Source organism: Monodelphis domestica, chromosome 6 (assembly GCF_027887165.1).
Source record: "Monodelphis domestica isolate mMonDom1 chromosome 6, mMonDom1.pri, whole genome shotgun sequence".
Lineage (NCBI taxonomy): Eukaryota > Metazoa > Chordata > Mammalia > Didelphimorphia > Didelphidae > Monodelphis > Monodelphis domestica.
In genome coordinates this window covers 185,405,903-185,432,791 of record NC_077232.1, presented here as the reverse complement: position 1 = coordinate 185,432,791, position 26,889 = coordinate 185,405,903, and the positions used below count along the sequence as shown (strand labels likewise).

Sequence of the window (26,889 nt, the reverse complement as noted above, 5' to 3'; positions counted from 1 at the left end):
TCTGAACACAGTGTTCGTGATGGTGAGATCGAACTCTGAGCATTTGCTGAGTAGCAGTAGGCCGTTGTTGTTCATTTTGCCCACTCCGTGTTTGCTGAGCACTCCTTTCCATCTTTCATGGTCCTGGCCAACGCGGGCGTTGAAGTCTCCCAGTAGTATCAGCTTGTCATTTGTGGGCACTGAGTGCAGGATGGCACTCAGGTCAGAGTTGAACTGCTCGATGGTCTCCTCTGTGCTGGTCAGTGTAGGGACATATGCGCTGATGATTGTGGCATTCAGGTCTTTGCTGAGAGGTAAATGGATCTTCATGAGCCTCTCGCTGATGCCCACAGGCAAGTCTGGCAGCTGATTGAGCAAACTGGTCTTGATAGCCAGGCCATCACCGTGGATTCTGTCTTCATTTGAGGCTCTACCTTTCCAGAAGAAGGTGTATCCAGTGGTGGGTTCACTGAGTGATCCCTTTTCTGGTAAGCGTGTTTCGCTTAAGGCTGCGATGTCGATGTTATATCGCGCCAGTTCTTTACCGATTAAAGCCGTTCTTCTCTCAGGTCTTGGGGTATTCTCTCTATTAAGTAATGTTCTGATGTTCCATGCTCCTAGTAGGAGTTTCTTTGTATTTTGTTTCTTTTGATTTTGACCGCTTAAAGGGATGACCTGCCAGTGGTGGTGTGCTGACCGGTGTTTGTAGGGCAGGCAATGTTTGGGACACCTTTTCTAGTCCCCTCCCTTGATTAGGGTGAGCAGTGCTGTCCTAGAGAGGGCTGCTCAGTCGCCCAGGATATTGCCGAACGTCCCTGCTTCCCTACAGGGCTGAGCGACCACTGGTCCGTGGGCCGCCTACATGCAGGATCGTGACTACAACCGCCAGTGGTCATCTCCACCTGTTGAGTCGCCACTCCCCCATCGCCGCAGGTCTTGAAGAGGGTGGATGGGGTTAGGATAGATGAGTGTGCACAAAGATACTTGTGCGTGAAAGAGATTTAGGTGGAAAAGTCGATGCACAGAGACAGTCCCACTCTCTCTTGGCGTTGGAAGCCTGGGTCCAGTGGCACGAAAAGTCATTACACCTGGAGACTTCCTCAGCTGCATTGGATGGCCATGTTGTCTTTTGTGCTCCAACAAGCCCTAAGCACTCCACAGTGCTTTGCTGCATCGCCATCTCAGCCGTTGGAACTTCTTATTTGTTTCTTCCGCCTGTTCTGCTGAAGCAGTCTTCACATGCTGGGTGAGCAAAGCCCTGATTCACCGGGGGTCGATGACTCGATGGCTACCCTCACAAGGTTTAGCTGGTTTGTTGAAGCCATTGCCCAGGGTGTGGCCGCTGCCGCATGCTAGCAGCTACTGGGAGCCACAAGTGAGAGCTGGGTGTCAGGTGGGGGTCAGAGGCTGGAGAGCTGCCCTAAGAGGGCACGACAAGCCCTCCATACCAGAGATACTACCCCTCCCTGAACACCCCTTATACCCCTATCCTAACGAATTAATTTAAAAATAACAATGTTCAGTCATCATGTACAGGAGAAGTTTGAAATATGAAATTATTCATCTTTAGCAAGTAATTAAAAAAACTAAAGCCTGTTTTTGAAGTATAAAAACCCTTTTGAGTATATAAGCTGGCAAATAGTCTCATTACTAGGACGGTGTCCCTTTAGCTTAAAATATTAATAGCAGTTAGCATGCTAAACACTTTTTACAAATGAAGGTAAATATTCTTTTCAGGGATTCAACATGATTAAATTCCTATTTTTATCACATGAAACCTTTTTTAAAAAACAGATCATTAGTTTCGTTTTATTCTTTAGTTACAAAATATATAATTAAAAGAATTCTGTCTTTTAAACATTTACAATGTTAAAAATAATTTGTCCTGTGGAAACAATTTATATGAAAGTGTTTGAAAAAATTTTCCAGAAAATTTTTTTTTAATATTTTATTTGATCATTTCCAAGCAATATTCATTAAAGACAGATCATTTTCTTTTCCTCCCCCCCACCCCCCATAGCCGACACGTAAATCCACTGGGCATTACATGTTTTCTTGATTTGAACCCATTGCTATGTTGATAATATTTGCATTAGAGTGTTCATTTAGAGTCTCTCTGTCATGTCCCCTCAACCACTGTATTCAGGTGGTTGCTTTTCCTCGGTGTTTCTACTCCCACAGTTTATCCTCTGCTTATGAATGGTGTTTTTTTCTCCTAGATCCCTGCAAATTGTTCAGGGACATTATACCGCCACTAATGGAGAAGTCCATTACGTTCGATTATACCAGAGTGTATTAGTCTCTATGTACAATGTTTTCCTGGTTCTGCTCCTCTCGCTCTGCATCACTTCCTGGAGGTTGTTCCAGTCTCCATGGAACTCCTCCACTTTATTATTCTTTTTAGCATAATAGTATTCCATCACCAACATATACCACAATTTGTTCAGCCATTCCCCAATTGATGGGCATCCCCTCACTTTCCAGTTTTGGGCCACCACAAAGAGCGCAGCTATGAATATTTTTGTACAAGTCTTTTTGTCCATTATCTCTTTGGGGTACAAACCCCACAGTGCTATGGCTGGGTCAAAGGGTAGATATTCTTTTATCGCCCTTTGGGCATAGTTCCAAATTGCCCTCCAGAATGGTTGGATCTATTCACAACTTCACCAGCAATGAATTAATGTCCCTACATTGCCACATCCCCTCCAGCATTCATTACTTTCCTTTGCTTCAGTAGTTAGTGAAAACTGGTATTAGAGCCTATAAAATCTGATTCTAGATCCAGTGTTGCTTCACATAACCCACAAATTTTTACTTGAAATATGGCATATTTGTTGTGCATGTGTGTATATATAATATAATTTTTACTTTAAAAAAATGTCATGTGTGGTGTTGACTTTGTAGGGGAGGCCTTACTTTGCATTTGTAAAGGGGCTTAAGTTAAGTTGATTATAATAAGCAGTGCTACCTAGGATCTAATTACTCTAGGTTGACCACATCATTGTTATAGCTTCCATCACATCAGTTGCTTAGCTTGCCTTAGCCCAGGACCAAAACCTTATCTACTTTACCTTTATCCTTCTGAACTCAGTTTTGGATTATGCCTTGGATATCAGGTCTCCTTGCCTTCAAGGCGTAATCCAGCAATTGTGCTTGATAACAGGACCAACATCTCTAAATAACTAGTCCTGTTCCTTAATGGTTCAGCAGAGGACCAAAGACTCAGAGAGTTGGTCTTTTATTGCCAGGACATTCCTCTAATACCAAACTCAATTCCCCTTCCTTAAGTTTTGGAAGAGAACCAAAGTATTCCTCCACCATTTAAAAGGTTCTTAAATTTGTAAGCCTCAGGCAGAAAGAGATTTCCCCAATAGCTAGTATACTTCTAACTCTTATTCTTTATCCAGCTCCAGTGACACACAGTTTACAAATATACATACAAAAATTATTACACTTCCCCACCCCTGCCACTACTTATTCTCTCATCCATATCTACTTAGCTCTACACTTATCATGTTTTTACTTTCTCTTTTCATATTTCTTTCTTTTGGCACTCATGGAAGCCTGAATCTCATCAGATGTTGCATACTTGATTATCCTTTTTTGTTATTGACTGCACCTTCTTATCACACTGATCCTAAAAGAAGAAACAACTTCTCTTTAAATTCACTCTATCCATATATATTACACAATCCAGATGCAGGTTGTGATTTTGTATCGTCTTCATGGAATCATTCCTTTTTTCTCATGATCTTCATCTCTACTCCAATTTCTGCCATTTTCCTTGAGGACTTCACCATACATGTTGTTCTTCAAACATCTTGGCTTTCCAATTCTTTATTTTCTTTTAACTCTTTTTTAAAAAAAACCCTTACCTTCTGTCTTGGAGTCAATACTGTGTATTTTTTAAAATTATTTAAAAAAAAATAAAAACCCTTACCTTCCGTCTTGGAACCAATCAATACTGTGTATTGGTTCCAATCCCTTTGGAAGCCAAATTTTCAATCCACATCTGCAGCACTAACTTCCTGCTGATAATTTGAATTATATGTTCTGGAGATACTCAACATGTCCTAAAGAGACCTCACTATCTTTTTTCCAAAGTTAAGGAGTTTTCCAAACCATTTTATTTATTTTGGGGACACCACTCTTCATTTAGTCACCAGATTCTCCACTTAAAAATTATTTTTGGATCTTCCCTTCCTCACAGCATCTCTTATATCTATCTCTTTTTTTCTCTCTTCTCATGTGGTTACCACACTAATTAATGCCCTTGTTACAGTTTGCCTTGTGTATTACAACTGCATTCTTATTGGTTTCTCTGCCATATGCTTCTTTCCACTGTAATCTCTATTCCCTACAGTTGATAAAAGTGATGGTCCTATAGCACAGATTTGACCTATTCAATAAACTTTGATGGTTCCCTAATTGAATCCTTCCACTCCCAACCCCTTCCCATTTTTAATTTAAATCCTTTAGAAGTGACTCCAACCCACCTCTCTAGGTTTGTTTACATTCTCATCTTGATGGGATCAACTTTATGGTCCTCTTATCCTTTTTTTTCTTCACATAGAACATTGAATTTCTCAGAAACCTGTATGGTTTTTCTTCATATAGGACATTACATTTCCAAGAGCCACTGTTTCTCTCTTGACCTTCAGTTTTCCAGGGAACAGTGTGTCCCCATTCCTGGAAAGCTTTTCCTCCTCACTTGCATTTTTTTTTCAATCCCTGTAATACTTAGATCGAGGACTGTTTTGCTCATAGAGTATTTCTTGATGCCTCCAGGTCCAACTAGTTTCCTCCTCCAAATGATGTTGTAATCAATTTTTAGTTTCCAATTAATTTTTCACCCTTTTTTTCTGTGGTTCTTTGTTGAGTGTAATTTTTCACAGCATTATGGTCTGAAAAAGATGCATTTAATATTTCTGTTTTCTGTATTTGATTGTGAGGCTTTTATGTCCTATTATGATCAGTAGCATTCAATTTCTATTTGTTTTGCATAAGCTTCTATCTGTACATATTTTATCTTTCACTAAATAAGTTTCCTGAACAAAGGGATTGTTTCAGCATTGTTTTTGTAGCCTGGGCTCTTATTAAAATATTAATAAATGAGTCTTGATTGATTTGTTTTTGATGTTGCATTCCTAGCATCTTATACAATGTGTCTGGCTCTTCTTCTATTTCATTGGTGTCAGGAGATCTTAGTGAGGAAATTACCTGTGTCAGATTGATGCTTGCATAGAGAACTGACTATTGCACTGCAAGTTTAAGAACTTTTCCTGGGTTACACAAGCCAGTATGTGTCAAAAGTAGGATTTGAATCAAGTTGTTTCTGATTTTGTGATTAAATTTTTACCAAGCCATGCTGCCTATCACCTGACATATATGTAATATGTGTTTAACAAATTCTTGTTGACTATTAAAGAAAACTTTTAATTTATATGCTTAAAATAGTGTGTGATTAAGATAAGGCAAAGACCTAGTAATTATCACTCTTATGTAACTAATATTTTTTATGTTAAAAGTGCATACAATGGAAAAATATACTTTCTCTTTAAGAAACAACCTTATTCAAAACTAGACATGATTTTGGAAGCAAAATGTTGCTTCAGAAAGGGATAGGTTTAAGTTTGTTGAATTTGTAAAAATATGATTTTACACATGATAGAAATATAACTGAATTCTAAACTATTTGTTAATTATTTGTTTCCTGCTGATTCATAATGTTGAATGTCATTTAAGTTAAAATTAATGGCAGAAGGAATGCCTGTGGTTATTAGCTCATAAGTGTCCTAAACTAGTACTGGGTAGAAGTGTTCAGTAGATATTTCAAACAGCCATCGATTAGTTGTCAAATAACTGTGAAGATGAATGACTAACCTTTTAGCTGGGTAATTTAGAACAATATCTGGTAATTAATTGTATATTATCAGTTTTACAGTTACAAATGCAAATGTCTTAAGAAAAAGAAAAACAAAGAATGCAAGGAATTCTAGAATCACTCAACTGTCATTTAGCTTTAGATCTAATGTAGTAAATTAATGGGTAACTCAAAGAAAAAATCTATTACGTGGCAGAATTTGCAGATTACTTCAAAGATTTGAATTCATGGAGGTTGATTAAATGTAGTTCTTTTAGCAAGATACAGTCAACCTAAAAATAGGTATTGTCTAGATACCTGAAGTTTAACATGTGTAACAGTTTCCTTCTGATATAATGTAGAAGGTATTTTGTAAAAATTTTCAGTGGTATTTATTATACTATGTTATATAGAAAATAATTGATGCTATTTACTTCCTATATTTATATGTTCATTAAAAAATCATTGAGTGGTCAGAAGAAATCACAAAACTTTTCTCAGTTTTAGAAATAAAAATAGCAGGAAGTTTATTCTTTGTGTGAGACTTAAGTATACTTTTAAGTTAGCTTTAATTGTATTAGTTTAAAAGCATTTAATGAAAAAAAAAGACTTGTTCACAGACCTTTTCCGATGCAAGATAGAACTTGTATCTGTCTAGTATGAACTGAAGAGAAGGGCATTGAATAATGGTTTAGTGTTATAACTTGTTTTACAGAGATGATGTTATTTTACTTTTCACTCTCAGATTGGTAGGCAGGGCTGCTAGTTATAGTCCTTGTGTTGGGTGGAAGAAGTGGAGCCTTGCCAGGCATGTGGTTCCTGCTATAACTTTGCTATTCTTAATTCCTTAAGTCAAGAGACATGAGATATATGTAGATGTGGCCCCTATGATTTTTAATTATAACCCTACACAACTCAGCTTGCACAGAGAGAATTGCTGTGCCTAGGTGATGGATGACCATTACCAGCACAAGAGTGGACACAGAGAAATTAAAGCAGAAGCAAGTTTTATTAAGGGAGAGATATTCAGAAAAAGGTTAGATGCTAGAGTTCTGGATGGAGTTAAGCAACTATAAGGTGAGTTTATGGTCTTAGCTAGGTCAAGCAGAACTAGAGCTGGGGGTGCAGGGAACTGCTATTAGTGGGATGTTGGGTAAGATCAGAGCAAGACTCTATCTTCGTCCTTACTGTGAGTATAAAGGGAGCTATGACTTTCATTACAGGTGGTAAGAGTACATGGGAGTTTTTTTTGAGTTTCCTTGAGGCATCTTTGGGGGTTCAGGAAGTTATGTATATTTTGGACACAGTATCTATTTAGTCTCTCTTTCATTATTTGTTGTTGGGTCAGCTGGCTATCTGTTGAAGTGGAATTGTGATCTGAGGCCTATGTAACAATTTAGGCCTTGCTTAGGAAGATTGATTTATACAACTTTGGAGGCAACAGGTACAAAAACAAACGTCTTTTAATAAGGTAAATGGTTTAAGTAAGGGTAAGGATAGATAAAGAGTACAGAATAAATTCCTAATCTAAATGGGGTCTACCTTGTTCCACTCTCTCTAGGACTTGCTTCATGCACAGTGTTCCTTCTGGCCCGCTCTGATCCCCTTATACTACCACTAATTCCTGGGATCTATTCTAAAATTATCCCCCACTAATTATTGTCATTTTGGGTCATCTTTGCCATTTTTTAGGGTATGGGGTAAAACTATGGAACTTTCTTGATTTGCATTACTCAGAGCATTCTTTCATGCTGTTGTAAATAGTTAGCAATTCTTTTGAGAGCTGTTTTCTCTTACCCTTTGACTATCAATGAGAGAGTGACTTCTAGTTATATGTATTCATTAATTGTTTATATAGCTTAGATACCAAACTTCATGAAATAAATTTGATACAAGGATTTTCCCCAATCAACTGCTTTCCTTCTTACTCCTCAGAGAATTAATTTTGTTTATGCAAAAGCTTTTCCATTTCAGTTTCATGTAATTAAAGTTATCTATTTTATCTTTTGTAATCAACTCTTATCTTTTTTTTGGGGGGTTAAGAATATATCTCCTATTCATAAGCATGAGAGGTATAAGAGCTAGTTTCTCATCTAATTTTTTAATGCCATGCTATTTAATATTAAGGTCATTTAACCTTTAAGATTATAGAATATGGAATAAAGTAAGGTATTTTGCAGAATCCCAATTTTTGTCAGATTGATTCTGGTTTTACAGTACTTTTAATTAAATAGAAAGTTCTTTCTTAAGTGAAGTTGTGTTTCCTGGTTTATCAAACACTTGAGTTATTGAGTTCCTTTGTTTTTGATTCTCCCTTGTCTAGTCTGTTCCATTGATTTTTATCCTTTTCAACCAACACCAGATGTTTTAATGATTACAGCTTTATAATATATCTTAATGTTTGGAAGGTCTATTCTTCCTTTATTCCTACTTCATCATTTTTCTTGATATTCTAGATCTTTTCCAAATGCATTTTATTCTTATTTTATCAAGTTCTATGAAGTTTCCCTTTGCTAATTTGATTGAGAAAGCTTTAAATGTGTTAAATTTGTTACTGTTGTCTTTTTTTCACATATTGTCATGCCCTAGCCATAGGAACTGAATATTCCTCTAGCTTATTTAAATTGTACATTATTTTTTAAGGAATCATTTGTATTTGAATCTATACAAGTCTTTTGTATGGTTTGGTAGACTGATCCCTAGATACTTTATGGACTTTGTCATTATTTGGAATGGCATTTCTCTTTCTATTGTTGCTTCTTGATTTTGTTTTTATATAGAAATACTGTTATGGCTCATTTTGTAGCCTATTATTTTGTGGCTTTTAGTCTTCCTGGCTTCAGAATCAGTACCATATTTATATCATTAAAAGAATTTTGTAAGACTCCTTCTTTGCCTATTTTGTCAAATAGTTTGTAAAGAATTATGATTAATTGATGTGTAAATGTTTGATAGAATACACTTGTGAATCCATCTGGCCATGAGGATTTTTTCTTAGATTTCTTTTTCTGATATGGGATTATTTAAGTATTATATTTCCTCTTCTGTTAATCTAGGTAATTTATATTTTTGTTAATATTCATCCATTTCACCTAGATTGCCATATTTATCGTCATATAATTGGGCAAAATAGCTCTTAATAATTGCCTTAAGATCACCCTTTTCATTCATGATACTGTTAATTTGGTTCTCGTCTTTATTTTTCTTACCTAGATTAACCAATACTTAATCATTTTATTTACATCTGCTTGTTTAATTCTAACCTCTCCTAGCTTAGAGGTTGTTTCCAACTCCTTAGTTTTACCCTGAATATCAAACCTTTAAGTCCTGTCATTTCTACCTTCATAGCATCTTTGTATATGTCCCCTTCTCTATCTCTTGGGTCCAGGTATTTTCTCTGGCTGTCTCCTATGCCTGGAATGTTTTTCTCCCTATCTCTGCCTACTGGCTTCTCTGGCTTTCTTTCCATCCTTAATAAAATCCCACCTTATATAGAAAGCCCTCCCCAATCCCTTTGTGTATTATTTCCTATTCATCCTGAACATAGTTTTTAAAAATGTTTGTTGTTTCCTCTATTAGGTTGAAAGTTCCTTGAGAGTAAAATCTATTTTGCTTCTTTTTATATTCCTAGTGCTGAGCACAGTGCCTGTAGTAAACATTTAAGTTTACTTAAGTTTTGTAGTAAACATTTAAGAAATGTTTCTTGATTGATTGATTCACCACTCTTAAGACTCCCAGCACCTTTGTACAGTCCCTCAATACCTCATACCTGGACTCCTTTTGCAACCTACTGGTTTGTCTTCCTGCCCCATCTCCCCCACTCCCCATCCAGTCCCCACTAAGCTTTCAAATTGATCTTCCTCAAATAAATGTATAATTGTATCATCATCCTTATTTAATAAAGTCTAATAATATCTTGTTATTTCCAAGATCAAATATAAAATCATCTTTGGAGGTTTTAAAAACCAAATAGAGGAATATGAAGGTTAAAAAAAAAGCAAGTAGAAGAATAGAAGATCATAAGAATAATAGAAAGGAAAAAGGGGGACAGGCCATGCATGGCGATTTTCCTTTCTATTCTTTTTATATCCCTCCACATATTCTACAACCTAGTAACATTGACCTCTTTGCTATTCTTTGAGAATAGTATTCCCATATCCTGATTCCAGTCATTTCCACTGGCTGTCCCTCATAGATAAAATGCTTTACTTTTTCTTACTTGATTTATAGAATCCCTAGTTCCTTTTAATGCTGCTTAGGTGCCAATTACTACTTAAGATTACCTGAACCCACATTTGTTAGTACTCTCTCCCTACTCACAAAATTGATATACAACAATTATATATATATATTTTATATTTTGTCTAATGTTCTTCTGCCACAGTCAAAACTAGAATGTGAGCTCCTTAAGATCGAGAACCCTTTTTTGATTTTTGGTTTTGTGAATCTTATTACCTCCTATACACTGTTGTTGTTCAGTTGTTTCAGCTTTGTCTGATTCTTGGTGACCCCATTTGAGGTTTTCCTGGCAAAGATTTAGAATGGTTTGCCATTTCGTTCTCCAATTCATTTTGTAGATGAGAAAAGGGGAGGCAAAGAGGGTTAAATGACTTGTCCATGGTTATACAATTAGTGTCTAAGTCTGAATTTGTACTCAGGTCATCCTGATTTCAGGACTGCCCCGTTGCGGCCCAATTGTGTATAAAAGAGAAAAAAAATATTTGTTGAAACCTCATCTTTTTTTTTTTAATATATTTTATTTGATCATTTCCAAGCATTATTCGTTAAAGACATAGATAATTTTCTTTTCCTCCCCGCCCCCACCCCCCATAGCCAACGCGTAAGTCCACTGGGCATTAGATGTTTTCTTGATTTGAACCCATTGCTTTGTTGATAGTATTTGCATTAGAGTGTTCATTTAGAGTCTATCCTCTATCATGTCCCCTCAACCTCTGTATTCAGGCAGTTGCTTTTTCTCGGTGTTTCCACTCCCATAGTTTATCCTTTGCTTATGAATGGTGTTTTTTTCTCCTGGATCCCTGAAAGTTGTTCAGGGACATTACACCGCCACTAATGGAGAAGTCCATTACGTTCGATTATACCACAGTGTATTAGTCTCTGTGTACAATGTTCTCCTGGTTCTGCTCCTCTCGCTCTGCATCACTTCCTGGAGGTTGTTCCAGTCTCCATGGAACTTCTCCACTTTATTATTCCTTTGAGCACAATAGTACTCCATCACCAACATATACCACAGTTTGTTCAGCCATTCCCCAATTGATGGGCATCCCCTCGTTTTCCAGTTTTGGGCCACCACAAAGAGCGCAGCTATGAATATTTTTGTACAAGTCTTTGTGTCCATTATCTCTTTGGGGTACAGACCCAGCAGTGCTATGGCTGGGTCAAAGGGTAGATATTCTTTTGTCGCTCTTTGGGCATAGTTCCAAATTGCCCTCCAGAATGGTTGGATCATTTCACAGCTCCACCAGCAATGAATTAATGTCCCTATTTTGCCACATCCCCTCCAGCATTCATTACTTTCCTTTGCTGTTATGTTAGCCAATCTGCTAGGTGTGAGGTGATACCTCAGAGTTGTTTTGATTTGCATCTCTCTGATTATAAGAGATGTAGAACACTTCTTCATGTGCTTGTTAATAGTTTTGATTTCTTTATCTGAGAACTGCCTATCCATTTCCCTTGCCCATTTATCAATTGGAGAATGGCTTGATTTTTTGTACAATTGATTTAGCTCATTATAAATATGGGTAATTAAACCTTTGTCAGAGGTTTCTATGAAGATTTTTTCCCAATTTGTTGTTTCCCTTCTGATTTTAGTTATATTGGTTTTGTTTGTACAAAAGCTTTTTAGTTTGATGTAGTCAAAATTATTTATTTTACATTTTGTGATTCTTTCTATATCTTGCTTGGTTTTAAAGCCTTTCCCCTCCCAAAGGTCTGACATGTATACTATTCTATGTTTACCCAATTTACTTATGGTTTCCTTCTTTATGTTTAAGTCACTCACCCATTTTGAATTTATCTTGGTGTAGGGTGTGAGGTGTTGATCTATTCCTAGTCTCTCCCACACTGTCTTCCAATTTTCCCAGCAGTTTTTATCGAATAGTGGATTTTTGTCCCAAAAGCTGGGATCTTTGGGTTTATCGTATACTGTCTTGCTGAGGTCGCTTTCCCCCAGTCTATTCCACTGATCTTCCTTTCTGTTTCTTAGCCAGTACCAAATTGTTTTGATGACTGCTGCTTTGTAATATAGTTTTAGGTCAGGGACTGCAAGGCCCCCATCATGTGTGTTTTTTTTTCATTATTTCCCTGGATATCCTTGATCTTTTGTTCTTCCAAATGAACTTTGTTATAGTTTTTTCTAAATCAGTGAAGAAGTATTTTGGTAGTTCAATGGGTATGGCACTAAATAGATATATAAGTTTGGGTAGGATGGTCATTTTTATTATATTGGCTCGTCCTATCCATGAGCAGTTAATGTTTTTCCATTTGTTCAAGTCTAGTTTTAGTTGTGTGGCGAGTGTTTTGTAGTTGTGTTCATATAGTTCCTGTGTTTGTCTTGGGAGATAGATTCCTAGGTATTTTATTTTGTCTAAGGTGATTTTGAATGGGATTTCTCTTTCTAGTTCTTGCTGCTGAGCTGTGTTGGAGATATATAGAAAAGCTGATGATTTATGTGGGTTTATTTTGTATCCTGCAACTTTGCTAAAGTTGTTGATTATTTCAATTAGCTTTTTGGTTGAATCTCTAGGATTCTTTAAGTAGACCATCATGTCATCCGCAAAGAGTGATAACTTGGTCTCCTCCTTGCCTATTTTGATGCCTTCAATTCCTTTATCTTCTCTAATTGCTACTGCTAGTGTTTCTAGTACAATGTCAAATAGTAGAGGTGATAATGGGCATCCTTGTTTCACTCCTGATCTTATTGGGAATGCATCTAGTTTATCCCCATTGCAGATGATATTAGCTGTTGGTTTTAGATATATACTGTTTATTATTTTTAGGAATGACCCTTCTATTCCTATGCTTTCTAGTGTTTTTAATAGGAATGGGTGTTGTATTTTATCAAAGGCTTTTTCTGCATCTATTGAGATAATCATGTGGTTCTTGTTGGTTTGCTTGTTGATGTGGTCAATTATGTGGATGGTTTTCCTAATGTTGAACCAGCCCTGCATCCCAGGTATGAATCCTACTTGATCATGGTGAATGATCCTTCTGATCACTTGCTGGAGTCTTTTTGCTAGTATCCTATTTAAGATTTTTGCATCTATATTCATTAGGGAGATTGGCCTATAGTTTTCTTTCTCTGTTTTTGACCTGCCTGGTTTTGGAATCAGTACCATGTTTGTGTCGTAAAAGGAGTTTGGTAGAACTCCCTCTTTGCTTATTATGTCAAATAGTTTGTATAGTATTGGGATTAACTGTTCTCTGAATGTTTGATAGAATTCACAGGTGAATCCATCAGGCCCTGGGGATTTTTTCTTAGGAAGTTCTTTGATGGCTTGTTGGATTTCAATTTCTGATATGGGATTATTTAGGAATTCTATTTCCTCTTCTGTTAGTCTAGGCAGTTTGTATTTTTGTATATATTCATCCATTTCTCCTAAGTTGGTGTATTTATTGCCATATAATTGGGCAAAGTAATTTCTAATGATTGCCTTAATTTCCTCTTCATCAGAGGTGCTGTCCCCCTTTTCATCTTTAATGCTGTGAATTTGCTTTTCTTCCTTCCTTTTTTTAATTAGATTGACCAGTACCTTGTCTATTTTGTTTGTTTTTTCAAAGTACCAGCTTCTTGTCTCATTTATTAAATCAATAGTTCTATCACTTTCGATTTTATTAATTTCTCCCTTAATTTTTAGGATTTCTAATTTGGTTTTCTGCTGGGGGTTTTTAATTTGATCGCTTTCCAGTTTTTTCATTTGCATTTCCAATTGATTGATCTCTGCTCTCCCTTGTTTGTTAATATAAGCATTCAGGGATATGAATTTACCTCTGATTACTGCTTTGGCTGCATCCCAAAAGGTTTGAAAGGATGTTTCGCCATTGTCATTTTCCTCGATGAAATTATTAATTGTTTCTATGATTTCTTCTTTAACTAAACGGTTTTGGAGTATCATATTGTTTAATTTCCAATTGGTTTTAGATTTGGTTTTCCATGTACCATTACTAATCATTATTTTTATTGCCTTGTGATCTGAGAAGGCTGCATTCATTATTTCTGCTTTTCTGCATTTGTGTGCTATGTTTCTGTGACCTAATGTATGGTCAATTTTTGTGAATGTGCCATGTGGTGCTGAGAAGAAGGTGTATTCCTCTTTATCCCTATTTATTTTTCTCCATATGTCTATTAATTCTAATTTTTCTAAGATTTCATTCACTTCTTTTACCTCTTTCTTATTTATTTTTTGATTTGATTTATCTAAATTTGATAATGGTTGGTTTAAGTCTCCCACTAGTATGGTTTTATTGTGTATTTCTTCCTTCAATTCTCCTAGTTTCTCCATTAGAAATTTGGGTGCTATATTATTTGGTGCATACATATTGATTAATGATATTTCCTCATTGTCTATAGTCCCTTTTAACAAAATATAATTACCTTCCCTATCCCTTTTGATCAGGTCTATTTTTGCATTGGCTTTATCAGATATCATGATTACCACTCCTGCCTTCTTTCTATCAGTTGAAGCCCAGAAGGTCTTACTCCATCCTTTAATTCTGACCTTGTGGGTGTCAACCCGCCTCATGTGTGTTTCTTGAAGACAACATATGGTAGGGTTTTGGATTCTAATCCATTCTGCTATTCGTCTACGTTTTATGGGTGAGTTCATCCCATTCACGTTCAAAGTTATGATTGTCATTTGTGGACTCCCTGGCATTTTGATTGCCTTCCCTAATTCTAACCTATTCTTCTTCGGCTCTACCTTTTAGTCCAGTGATTTACTTTGAAACAGTCCCCCTTGTCCCCTCCCTTGATGTTTCCCTTTTTAGTCCCTCCCTTTTTGTTCCCTCCCCCTCCCCCCTCTCTTTCCCTCCCTTTTTGTTCTCCCTCTCCCCCTCCCCCCCTTGGTTTTCCCTTCTCCTTACCCTTGTTGGGTAAGATAGAATTCAAGATCCCAATGGATCTGGATGTTTTTCCCTCTCAGAGTTGATTTCCCTGAGATTGAGGTTTAAGTAACCCCCCCCCCCCCCCCTCTCTTCCTCTCCTTCTTATAGGACTTTTCTTCCCCTCCCCTTCCCATATGAATCTTTGTGTGAGAATGATTATTCTATTTGGTCTTTCTTTACCCCCTATTTATACATTACATTTTCCCCACATATTAGTATACATAGGTTGATATAAATGTAGTCCTTATAGAAGAGAGTTTGAGTAAAAGAAGAAGATAACATTTTCCCCTTTCCTTAATATTTACCTTTTCAGGTATTCCTTGCTCTTTGATTTTCGGTATCAAACTTTCCACAGAGCTCTGGTCTTTTCTTTGCAAAAAGTTGGAAGTCTTCTATTTTGTTGAATGCCCATACTTTCCCTTGGAAGTATATAGTCAGTTTTGCTGGGTAGCTGATTCTTGGTTGGAGACCCAGCTCTCTTGCCTTTCTGAAGATCATGTTCCATGCCTTACGATCATTCAGAGTAGAACTTGCAAGGTCTTGTGTGACCCTGATTGGCATTCCTTTATATCTAAATTGTCTTTTTCTGGCTTCCTGTAGGATTTTTTCTTTTGTTTGATAGCTTTGGAATTTGGCAATTACATTCCTGGGAGTTGTCTTTTGGGGGTTTAGTGTAGAAGGTGTTCTGTGAGCTCTGTCAGTGGCTGTATTGCCCCCTTGTTCTAGAATCTCTGGGCAATTTTCTTTGATTATATCTTGTATCACCATGTCCAGTTTGGTGTTTATTTCTAGCTTTTCTGGGAGTCCAATTATTCTTAAATTATCCCTTCTCCCCCTATTTTCCAGATCTGTCACCTTGTCGGTGAGATATTTTATGTTCTCTTCTAATTTCTTGGTATTTTGGCTTTGCTTTATTAATTCTTGCTCTTTTACACGATCATTGTCTTCCAGCTGCCTGATTCTGGCCTTTAAAGCCTGGTTTTCCTTTTCAGTTTCATCATACCGGTTTTGTAGATGCGTGAATTTCTTTTGCATTATTTCCAACTTTTCCTCCCAGAAGGCTTCCATCTTTTTGGTCATTTCTGATTCAAATTCTTCATAGGTTTGTGGAGAGTTTCCATTTCCTTTGGAAGGTTTTGGAGCATTTTCTTTTATATTATCTTCTATCTGCTCTGTATTTTGTATTTTGGCTCCATAGAATGTGTCCAAAGTCGCCCCTTTCTTCTTATTTTTCTTGGTATTTTGGGGCTTCTGTGCTTCTGTGGAGTTTTCCATCTCTGAATGTGGAGGATTGGCTTTTCTTGTCTCTGTCTGGTGTTCAGAGGCTTTAGTCCTGGGCAGATGGTTCTATGACTTTCCCTGGGTTAAACTGAATATGCCTCACTGGAACTGGAATGGAAGGGTCGGACCACTTTGCTTTCCGGAAGTTGCCTTCAGAATCGCTGGCCGTGAGGCTGTTTCGTCGGCCTGCGGGGGGATGGGCTGCAGCTAACCCAAGCTCCAAGAGCAAGGACTTTCACTGAGACTTGGATAGCAGGATCCAGCCCGTGAGGCTGTCTTGCCCGCCCTGAGGGTTGCTGTTGTTTCGACCAGCTCTCTGTAGCGGGAGCCCCAGGCAGTAACTTTCACTGGGACTCCTCGGGTAGAAGGCCCTGAGGGTTCTGCTCTCTGAGCCCAGCTGGCCGGGCTGCGGCTTCCGGGAGCCTTGGACTCTGCGCTCCTACCCCTGAGGTCACAGTGATCTCGGGTTCTGGCTTTTGAGGGGAGCCGTACCTTTTGAACCGGGTCCAGGTCCAGGAGGAGGGTTCCCAGGGTCTGTGCTGTTGATCGTTTTGAATTTCGGCGCCTTAGGAGCTTATAGTTTGAGATCGGTCGGGAAGGTTTTTCCGGAGATCTGAACTTGAGCTTTCTCTAAGCCGCCATCTTAACCGGAAGTCCCCTTGAAACCTCATCTTTATATTTTATATTCGTATTAAATTGGACTGCTTGCTTTCCAGGCTACTGGCCCTGTACTTTATACTTACATCTTGGCTCAATTTGTTTCCTATGCCTGCAGTATGAATCTTATGTCACTTTTCTTATATCTCTTTCCTTTAACCCCATGACCTATATGTTATGTGCTTTAAAACTCAAATTCTACCTTCGTAAGAGCCTTTTCTGATTTTTCTCACCCTTTCTTTGGATTCCATATAGTATTTTATACCTCTTTTTTGTACTAATCAGTTATTATTTTATTACTGTGGTTATTTGTGTAGCAAGGTAGATGTGAAAGAGCTCCATAAATATGAATTATGTTACTAGATAATTAAGCTCTGTGATAACCTGCCTGGAGTAATTTAATGGACCAAATGCTAGATTTCGTATCAGAGGGGCTGGTTTCAAATCCTACTTTTTTCCTAATTACTACCTGTGTAACTTTGGACTTGATCTTCATGAGCCCCTGCTTTTTTTTTACTTTTTTATCTGTATAATGTGGGAGCTGGAATAGATAATCTATTAAGTTTCCTTATATATCTCAATATATAATTCTTTACATCAATCCTTTAATGCAAAGATTAATGTAATCACATAGTTTAAACAGCTTAGTTGAAATAAAATTGGAAAATTTTTCATGAACTAAATTATTGTAAATAGGATTAAAAGTGATTAATCTTTATAATATAAGTATTTGCTCTAAGTAGAAAGTATTATGATACATCCTGGAATTTGATATATTTCAAAAGATCAGAATATTGGAGAAACTCTGGAAAGACAAATGTACTAAAGTACTCTTTTTGGAATTATAAATTTATATAACAAATATAAATTTATAAATTATAAATTTGTCTAACCATTCTAGGTTTTATTTTAGCTTGTATTTTTTCAATTAACTATTATTTATTTTCTTTATGTACATTTCCTCTTTTCATATGAATAATAGCAAAAAATAAAACTTTCCTTTCCAAAAATGTAGGATTCATTCTGTGTTGAATTCATCATCACTGTCAGTACCTGAATAGTAGGTTTCATTTTTGGATGTTTGAAATCATGGTTTCTTATTGGTCTGATCATAGTTCTTAAATCAGGCAAGGTATGTAAGGGAGATATAGGGACAGGAATGTAATATGAGTACAGAAGATTCATAATTATTTTTAAAAATGTTTAAAATATCTTTGAAAAAATAAAATAGCTTTGCAACATAAGGAGTGAATTGATCAGTTTTCTTTAGTAGGAGATGATACAGTGGTATCACTGTAGTGTTTTTGCAACAAGGAAAGCAACTCAGCTTAGGTATTGGAACTGGAAGTAAAAGAGAAAAGGGTTTTCTGTTAGTGTTGTGATGTGTATTAGCTTTGTAACATGGAACATAGTAGATTAAACAGACGATTATTTTACTGAGTATATTTCTTTAATGATATTAAGAGAATTTTCCAGATGAGCCCTTCTAGCTCTGTTGATTTTATATATTTGAAACACTTACAAAAGTTGTCTTCATATTTATAATTAATTATTTCCCCTCTTAATACTCTATATTTTTCTTTTTGTTTATGGTACTTGACATATGATTTATAGATATTTAGTATATTTTTACATAAATGGTAAGAGTTAATGGTATCTAAAATAAGGGGAAAATGATCATCCATCCCTTTAATATCATTTACCCAATGTAATAATATTTTAAATAATTCTACTATTAAACAAATGAAAGTGTTTTGATTTCATAAATTTGTGTAAAATTTCACAAGAGTAGAAAAAGCACTATATAGTGCTATTCAAAATATCTGAGTGCTTAGTTTTTATGAAATTGGTAAAAGTTTGAATCTCATTTGATCAATTCACTCCAGTAAGTGTACTTAATATGTATACGGTATGTGGTGGTGGTTGTTGCCCTCTGTGCTGGAATAGAGTCAAAATGACATCATTGGTGATATCTTTTGACTCCTGCATTAATTGGATTTAAGTGAGACAGAATTATTATACAAGACATTTTTAGCCTCACCCTCTCTTCCAGAGTAATCAAAGTGGCAAGACAAAAATCAGTATGATAGGGGATGGCTCAGGGTGTAGTTTTTGGCTTTTTCAATGTCTGTCCAAGCTTTAAGCCCTCTGTAGCATATGTTTCCACAATCTTTATGACAGTTCGAACAAATTGTTTTCAATTGACCTTTTCTCTGGGAGCACATAGTTGGGGTAGAAACCTTTCACCCTTCAACGCACTGACTAGTTAGTGACCCATCAGTTACTCTCAACCTGATTTAGTCTATCTGCCAAGATGGTTTTACAAGGGTGTAACTGCTGTGCATCATACAGCTTTTTGGAGCCATAGGGAAGAGCTAGGCAGCAGGTAGACACCAAAGGAGGAAAGCAGCCCTGAAAAGGGTTGTCATACCAAGTCATCATGCCAGCGGTGCTAGTCTTTCTTGGGGATGCCAATCATTGCTTTTCTTTGTTACACTGTAAGCTCCTGGAGGGCTGAGTTTGTTTCCTTTTTTATCTTTGAATCCTAGTAGATAGGCTAGGTAGGGTCTGTCACATACTACATGTTTATTGTCAAATACTTTTGTTGAATGAAATGCTTGTTAAAGCTGTCCTGTAGCTCTCTAAAATATCATAATGCTTATAATTAGGTACATTTTAGGTGAAAAAAGATTTGTCGACATGAAACTATTGTAATTATTTTGAATGTATTTAACTTGGATAGTCTACTAAAATCCAGACCAAGAAGTGAATTTAACCGTATTTAATTTCCAAATGGCTTTTCCAAAAGGCATTTCATGTTTTTTTAGATGTAAAAGTGACAAATCAAAAAGGAATGAGATATAAGATAAATTATTGAGGGATCTCTCTAAGAAGTGATAGTGTATACTATGTTAAGTGTAATATTCCAAGAAAGTTGCCAAAATTTTCAAGTGGGATATATAAAAAACAAATAATTAAAAACTTCTGAGTTTTAAGCTAAATATAAAACTCACATTTATTAAATACATCTTTAAGAGTTTTATGACCAGTTTGCATCATGGAAAGATAGGAGAAAAAAATCTGAAGAAGAAAGAAAATTAAGAGAGATTTAGGATATTTGGAGAAGGTTTAGAAGAGGATTCTTAGACAAAAGGAATCTAGGATAATATATTTTCAAATATTTGAAGGGTTGCTATATTTGAAGGTGAATGTCTTGAACATTTTAAGGACAGAAGGAGAGGAAGTGGGCCTGGTAATGTAATGAACTTCCTGACAATATCCATGATTAGATCCTAGAATCAGGAATAGAGTTGGGTTTTAATATCTCTTTTGCTGTTAGTTTTTAAGAATAGTTTGGAAAGCTATACATTCAGCACTGTATAAATATAATGCTTCTTGGAGGTGGTTAAATGAGTTTTGTTTTTAACTTTACATTTCTATCACATTATTAATATATAAATTTATCATAAACTTACTGTTATCTCATTTTATGACAAGGACATTTATAAACTGAATTTAATTATGTTTTACAAATTATACCTTTGGAAATGTACTGAAATATACTATATTCCCTTTGAGTACTTTAAGTTAATTTTAGCTTTTTCTGTTTAGGTTACTTTTGAAATGCACAAAGAAAGCCTAGCTAACATATTCAGAGAATACCAAGGGAAAGTTGGTGAAGAAATAGGACCAGGTCCCTCAAGTCCAGTCCAATCAATCTCTGGTGTTAGCAAGGATGTTGAATTTTCAGAAAGTGATCCACAATTAGAAGTAAAGGAAGATTCTTCTTCTATTCATATTACCAGTAATGATGATGGAGAGTCAGTTAGAGACATTGTAGAATCTAATATGGATCGGCAAAATCACATACTATCTAATAAAGAAAGAAAAGCTGCAGGAGAAAAAGGACTCAATGAAGTAGTTTTGGAAGGAATACTGACAAAGGAAACAGAATGTAAAGACAATTTACAAATAACTCCTGGGGGAGAAGAAGCCACGAGTGTCTCTTCTGATTCTGCTGAAGTGAGTGGGAAAGATACTATAATTGGTGTCCTAAGTATTCCTTCAGGAGAAGATACTTCAGATGTTCCAGAAATTTTGGACAAGTCAATAGTGGAAGATGATGAAGAGGATTATGTTGAACTTAAAGTAGAAAGTAGTCCCCCTGTTGAACACCAAGAGGAAAACAAACCATCTCTTAAACTCTCAGAAGAAAGTATGTTACCTCTTGAACTTCAGCAAAATGAGTTCTCATCTGTTGTATCTGATGCCAGTGAAAAAGCTGATTCTGAAATATTGGTTGAGGCATTGCCTGTTTCAGATGCCTCGATAGAAGATACTTCTTCCAAAATCATAGCTCAATCAGAAATCAACCAGATGTTAGAGGAAGGAAAGAAAATGACTGACCATGCTGATGAAACTAGAGCAGTTAATAACGGACATACCAACAATTTAGAAACTAATATTGCTTCTGAGAAGAAGATTGCCAAGTTGGATGTTTCTAATGTAGCTACAGATACTGAGAGACTGGAATTAAAGGCTAGTACAAGCACAGAAACTTCTCAACCTCATCGACCCAATCCTGAGGTGAGTACTTTGCATTTTCCAACATGTAATTAACGAGTTAAACTTAAGACATGAAAAGTTTATATAATATCATTTTGTTGTGGAGTTGATTGTTATTTTATGTCACTATGTGAGTGTTTTAAGTACAAAGATTTCATTTCTATATTACTATTGGAGGGACTTTTAGAAATTTAATCTTAAATAAAAAGAAAACTTTTGTTTTTCTTGAAACAATTTGTTTCAATAGCATATGTTGAATCAGCATTTAACAATTTAAACATTTAAAATACAATAGTGCAGTTTATATAGTCAAGTGTAAAGTATGGGCTTAATTCTTCTCACTCCTAGCAAGCTGACTAAACCAGTCCTCTAGGGACGATTTCCTAGAGGTTGGCTGACCAGTGCTACCCTCAGAGTTCTAATGGTAATCCTGAGGGATTATGGGATTGGGACATTACTATACTCTTCCCAGAATTTATGAATGGCATTTTCTGTCTTCAACACATCTAGTATAGTTTTTCTGACTTAGCATTATCCTGTTCAGGAGAATTTCAGAAAAATATACATAGTAACATAGTTTAGAAGTACGTTGTGAATGAATGTCATTTTACTCTTATAAATACATGTTGATAAAATTTAACATGCAAATATAATCTTACAGAGTTCTCATGAATTTCCAGGCATTTCTTTTGATGTTTGCAATATGCCTTCCCTAACCCTGCCCTCTCATAAGGATAAGAAAATCAAACCTTTCATCTCATAAAGGAAATCATGATCCCTTCAGAGCTTGCAGAGCCTATGGCATTCTCCCTACAGGGTCTAAGTTACTGGGGTCAACTAGAATAATATACTTCCCTTAAGATGAAAAAACCAAACTGAAAAGTTTTCTATGATTGCTTCAATGTATAGAGCGATCCAGCTGGATTCTGGACAAAGTTTTTAGGTGACCTTTTAGAAACTGTAAAGCGATCTCTGTACAATAGGTCAGGTGTCCTTTGGCACCTTTGCAAAATTTCTTTCATACCAAAGAGCACCCTCAAAGTTTCCAAATGGATCCAACCAAGGGCAATCCTCATGGAATTCTAAGCTCATCCAAAAGTAACAACAGTATGCGATTATGTATGGGGCTTCCCAAAGTACTGAAACCTTTGGTGTTAATTGCTTAAGGTTTTTAGGCAGCCAGCAAAAAAGTCCTTTGTTATGGACTTGTAGGAATAAGGATCTCACATAAACTTGTCTAGAATCATGTAACAAATAAGGCATGCTTAAAATGGATAGAATAAAAATAAACATTTGTGAACTAGTGTGGTGTGAATTACTAGGAACCAATATTACAGGAACATAAAAATTATACTTCCTTTATCAACCTCAGTACATGTAAGTGTATAGTATAACAGTTATTAGTACTTAAGCATTGAAAGAAATAAAAATCATCTCAAAGAAATTGGCCTGGCTTATAAGGATATACACTAGAAAAAGGACTAATGTAGAATTGCAATCTGAAACAAAAGAATTTTTTTTCCTTTAGTGTTTTTCAAAAACTAGTGTACCCAATAAAGAAAATCCTGAGTAGAGAAATCCTCCAAAGGAACCTTGAAAATGTGAAAGGACCAACACTTATTCCAGATGTTTTCCTCCCATGTAGTAACCTTTCTAGGCTCACTTCTCTAACTTTTATTGACCATCTTTTGTCCTCAGAGGCATATGACTGCTTTCTTCTCTGCGAGTTCTTGGTAACTCTGGGGGATTTGGAGAGTGGGATGTCTTTCTTTCCTACTATGGAATTTGTCCTTAAAGTGAGAACAATCTTCTAGTAACACTAACATTATTTGTCTTGACATTTCATGAGGAAATTAATTATCCAAATGATTTTAAAAATATTTTCTATGGAAGGAAATCTAAAACTCCTTGAAAAATTTCCATTTGTATAATGGAATTGTATATGTATATGTTGTATCCCCAGAGTATCTCTGATTATGAAATCTTTGGTTTGACTGTAATGGGGGAGAGAATAGTATAGAGGAAATAGCTTAATAGGAATAAAAGGAAATTGTTTTAAATCTAGATTCTCTTTTCTTAGCAGTGTCACTTTGAACAATGCAGGTAATTCCACAGAGCCCTAGTATTCTTATCTGTAAAATGTTGGTTGAATTTAAATGGGATAATAATATCTGCCCTGTTTATTTGATAGGCAGCATGATACAGTGTGAGGAATGTTGCATTGAGAGTAAGAGGATTCAGGGTTGGATTCCTGCTCTAGGATATCACCTCTGTGAGCTTGGGCAAATCACCTAATCTTCCTGATCCTCAGGATCTCATCTGTAAAGGGAGGGTTTTCAATTAGATACTGTACAAGTTCTTTCTTAGCTTTATGTCTATGATTCCGTGATCCCACAGAAGTTAATTTTAGGTTCAAATGAGATGATATAAATGAAAATTCTTTGAAAACTCTAAATGGAAGATGTTATTATCACAATGCTTATAAATAATTATACAAGATATTAACATTAGAAATAAGAATATGGTTTTAATTAAGTGTAGCCTTTAAAGCATACCGGTTTGATAAAATTGCTCCAAGATACGAATTTTGGAGACTGACATGCTTTTGTTGATAGAATATGACTGGCTATGGAAGAAATAACTTGACTAGAATGAGATGCTATTACTATCTGGTGTTTAAATTTTTTTTTTAAGTACCCAAGGGATTTAAATATAAACAAGCATAGGAGTAGGAAGCTAATAGAGACTGTTTTGCAGAAGTGCTTCCCTCTTGTTTCACCTTCCACTCATCCTGTAGATTTCAGGCTTCCTTTTTCTAAAATTTCAATTCTCTTACTTCTCCACCTTCCTCTGATAATTATTAAAATTTAGAGGAAGTAGAGAAAGGGGAGAACATAGTGTCATTTGTTCTGAGCCTTCCAGTGTATGACCTCAGTTATAATACATGTTTGTTTTTTTTAGAGGATACTCCTTTAATTCTTTATTTTGAGCAATCCCTGTGATATGTCTCTTCATTTTTATTTCTTCTGTCCTAAATATGTTCACTTGACCTTTTCTTCTTTCTCTTTACATTATAAGAACATTTATATTTCTGAGTGCAACCAACCAGGACATGTACTTTAGAAGCTCCCCAAATAATTTTTAACAAAAAAAATCTTTCTTTTGATCATATAATCAGTATTTGCTGTCCTGTTAAATAGTTTTTACTCTGTAGCATATTGCATTTCATTGTAGGAGTATTCCTTTCCTACAGAGCTACTTCTTTATTGTGCTTTCAGATTTTTGTATACATTTTGTACATCATTTCCCTTCCTCTACCCAGTTAAAATTATTCTGCCACTGGTTCCTCGAGTGCCATTATATTTTTTGTTGATGCCATTCTATTTATTTTTTTTTCTCCTTTTTTAAAGCTTATATTAGATTTTCCTTCCATCCAACCTGTAGGTTATACCATCTTCCCCATGGTATTATTGAGAATAAATTAAGCATTTTGGGGTGATTAGGGTCAGATTACCTTTAAGGTCAGTTAGAATCTTGGAAAGGATCCTTGCAGGGAATCTTGGGGAGTTTTAAGTCTGTTGGGATCCTACTGCCAACTGACTCCTGGAGGTGTGTTTGCCTTGGGAGGAAGCTAGTGGATTGACTCAGAAACTGGAAAACCGAATGACAGTTGAAGGAGGAAGTAGGTTGGAGTGTCGGGAATAAGGTTGTGGAGAAAATCCACAGAAAGAAGAAAGAGAGAGTGTGTTTCCTGTGTGTGGCTGCAGACAGAGGTAGGCCATTTTTTAGGCATGTCTTAGGCCCAGAAACCTAACCTCAACCTGAAGAGTGGCAGTTGGCAGAGAAAGAACTATCAAACTAATTCAAAGCTTGAAGAAATTTACAGAGGCAGTAAAAACTTAATTATAACTAAGAGGATTATTAATTAGCAGAGTGTATTTAGAATAGATCCTAGAAATTAGAATAGAAAGAAGTGTTAAGGAGGCTAAGGGAAACTTGAACATGAAGAAAATTATCAAGAACTAGAAGGAGTTGGTAAAGTTAAGATCCCCCTTTTAGATTAGGGAATTACCCTTTCAATACTTCTTAAATAAGTGTTGTTAAGACTGTCTCTAAGTAGTTTTACAAGGCCATTTTTAGCTAGGTCCAACACTACACACAGCCTCAGCTCAAATCCTACTGGCAACCAACGCCCTTTAATAATAATAATAACAAACAGAGATAAAAGCTACTATGTCTCAATTTACAACTAACAGTATTACCTATGTGGTGATGTGACAAGGAAATCACTTTAAAAGACTGATATATATTAATTTAAGGTCGCCAAGGAATTCAGCTATGTAATTCCTTAATGAAAACTCAAGTCAGCAGTCAACCTTTTATGGAGTTTAATTACAAACAGGAGGAAGAAAGGTATGAGAGAGAGAGAGAGAGAGAGAGAGAGAGAGAGAGAGAGAGAGAGAGAGAGAGAGAGAGAGAGAGAAAAGGGAATAGGGCTTAAATACCCCCTCTGTTTAGGTTGGGCCAAAAGGCCCAAGCCCTTAGATAGCTGAGGCAAAGAAAAGAGATCAGTCCCTATCACTCACGTGACCAAAATGGAGAAACAGCCTCAGGGGCCTCCACCTCCAGCTTCCTTCAGAGCAAGCTTCTCCTAGCACAACCTCTCAGAGCAAAACCTCTCCAACCTCCTTCAGTCCTCAGACCCTGCTATCTTTAAGGAAACCATCCAAGTTCCCTCCCCTCAGTTCTCACATCTACCAATCACTGTCCATGTCTTCCCTGTGCCAATGGTGGCTCTAGCTTAACCCAGGACCGCCCAGAGGTCTGTGGCTTTGCACATGTCTGTTGAAGGTCATATTCTCAAATAATTAAATCTTGATCCTTTGCTGCAGCCCTTCCTAAATCCTGTTACCCTGAGCAGGGTGGAGATTGGAAGTTCCAAGACCTGGTTCTGTCATTCCAAGTATCTCTATTGTATCAATTCTAAAATCAATCATGACTCAAAGAACTTCCTGTTCTATGCTTAAGCATAGGTCAAAGCCCTTTCCATTATTCAGCAAAAGGTTTCTGTCCTAAAGTAATCTTAAGTAGGGAGGAGAAGGAACCTCCCATGACAATGGGGTTCACATTCCAATAGAGTTCCCACTATCAGTAGGAAATTCTTCAAGTATGAAATTTCCCAATGGTGAAATTTCCAACATTTATAAGTCTAAGAAATTTTAAGGTTTACAGTGATAAGGATAAAATGTATGCACTCGTTTTATTATTTTCTCAAACTGAAGATAAAATAATTGCAAGTGAATTAGTTGTCACTAATTGATAGTATATGGAAACTTCCACATGATTATAAAGTTAACTTTTTTGTTTTCCTAGAAAATAGCTTTGTTGCTATATAATACCTATCTACGGTTTAATGACCA

At 36.2% G+C, this 26,889-nt stretch overlaps 1 protein-coding gene across 1 annotated transcript in view; it reads left to right on the top strand.

Moving 5' to 3' along the window:
* LRBA (LPS responsive beige-like anchor protein) overlaps positions 1 to 26,889 on the top strand; it is an 854,371-nt gene that overhangs the window by 226,342 nt on the left and 601,140 nt on the right. Inside the window, exon 23 of the mRNA XM_056803808.1 lies at positions 20,516 to 21,490. Within this exon, the coding sequence (XP_056659786.1) occupies positions 20,516 to 21,490 (975 nt within the window). The remainder of the gene's footprint in view (positions 1 to 20,515; positions 21,491 to 26,889) is intronic.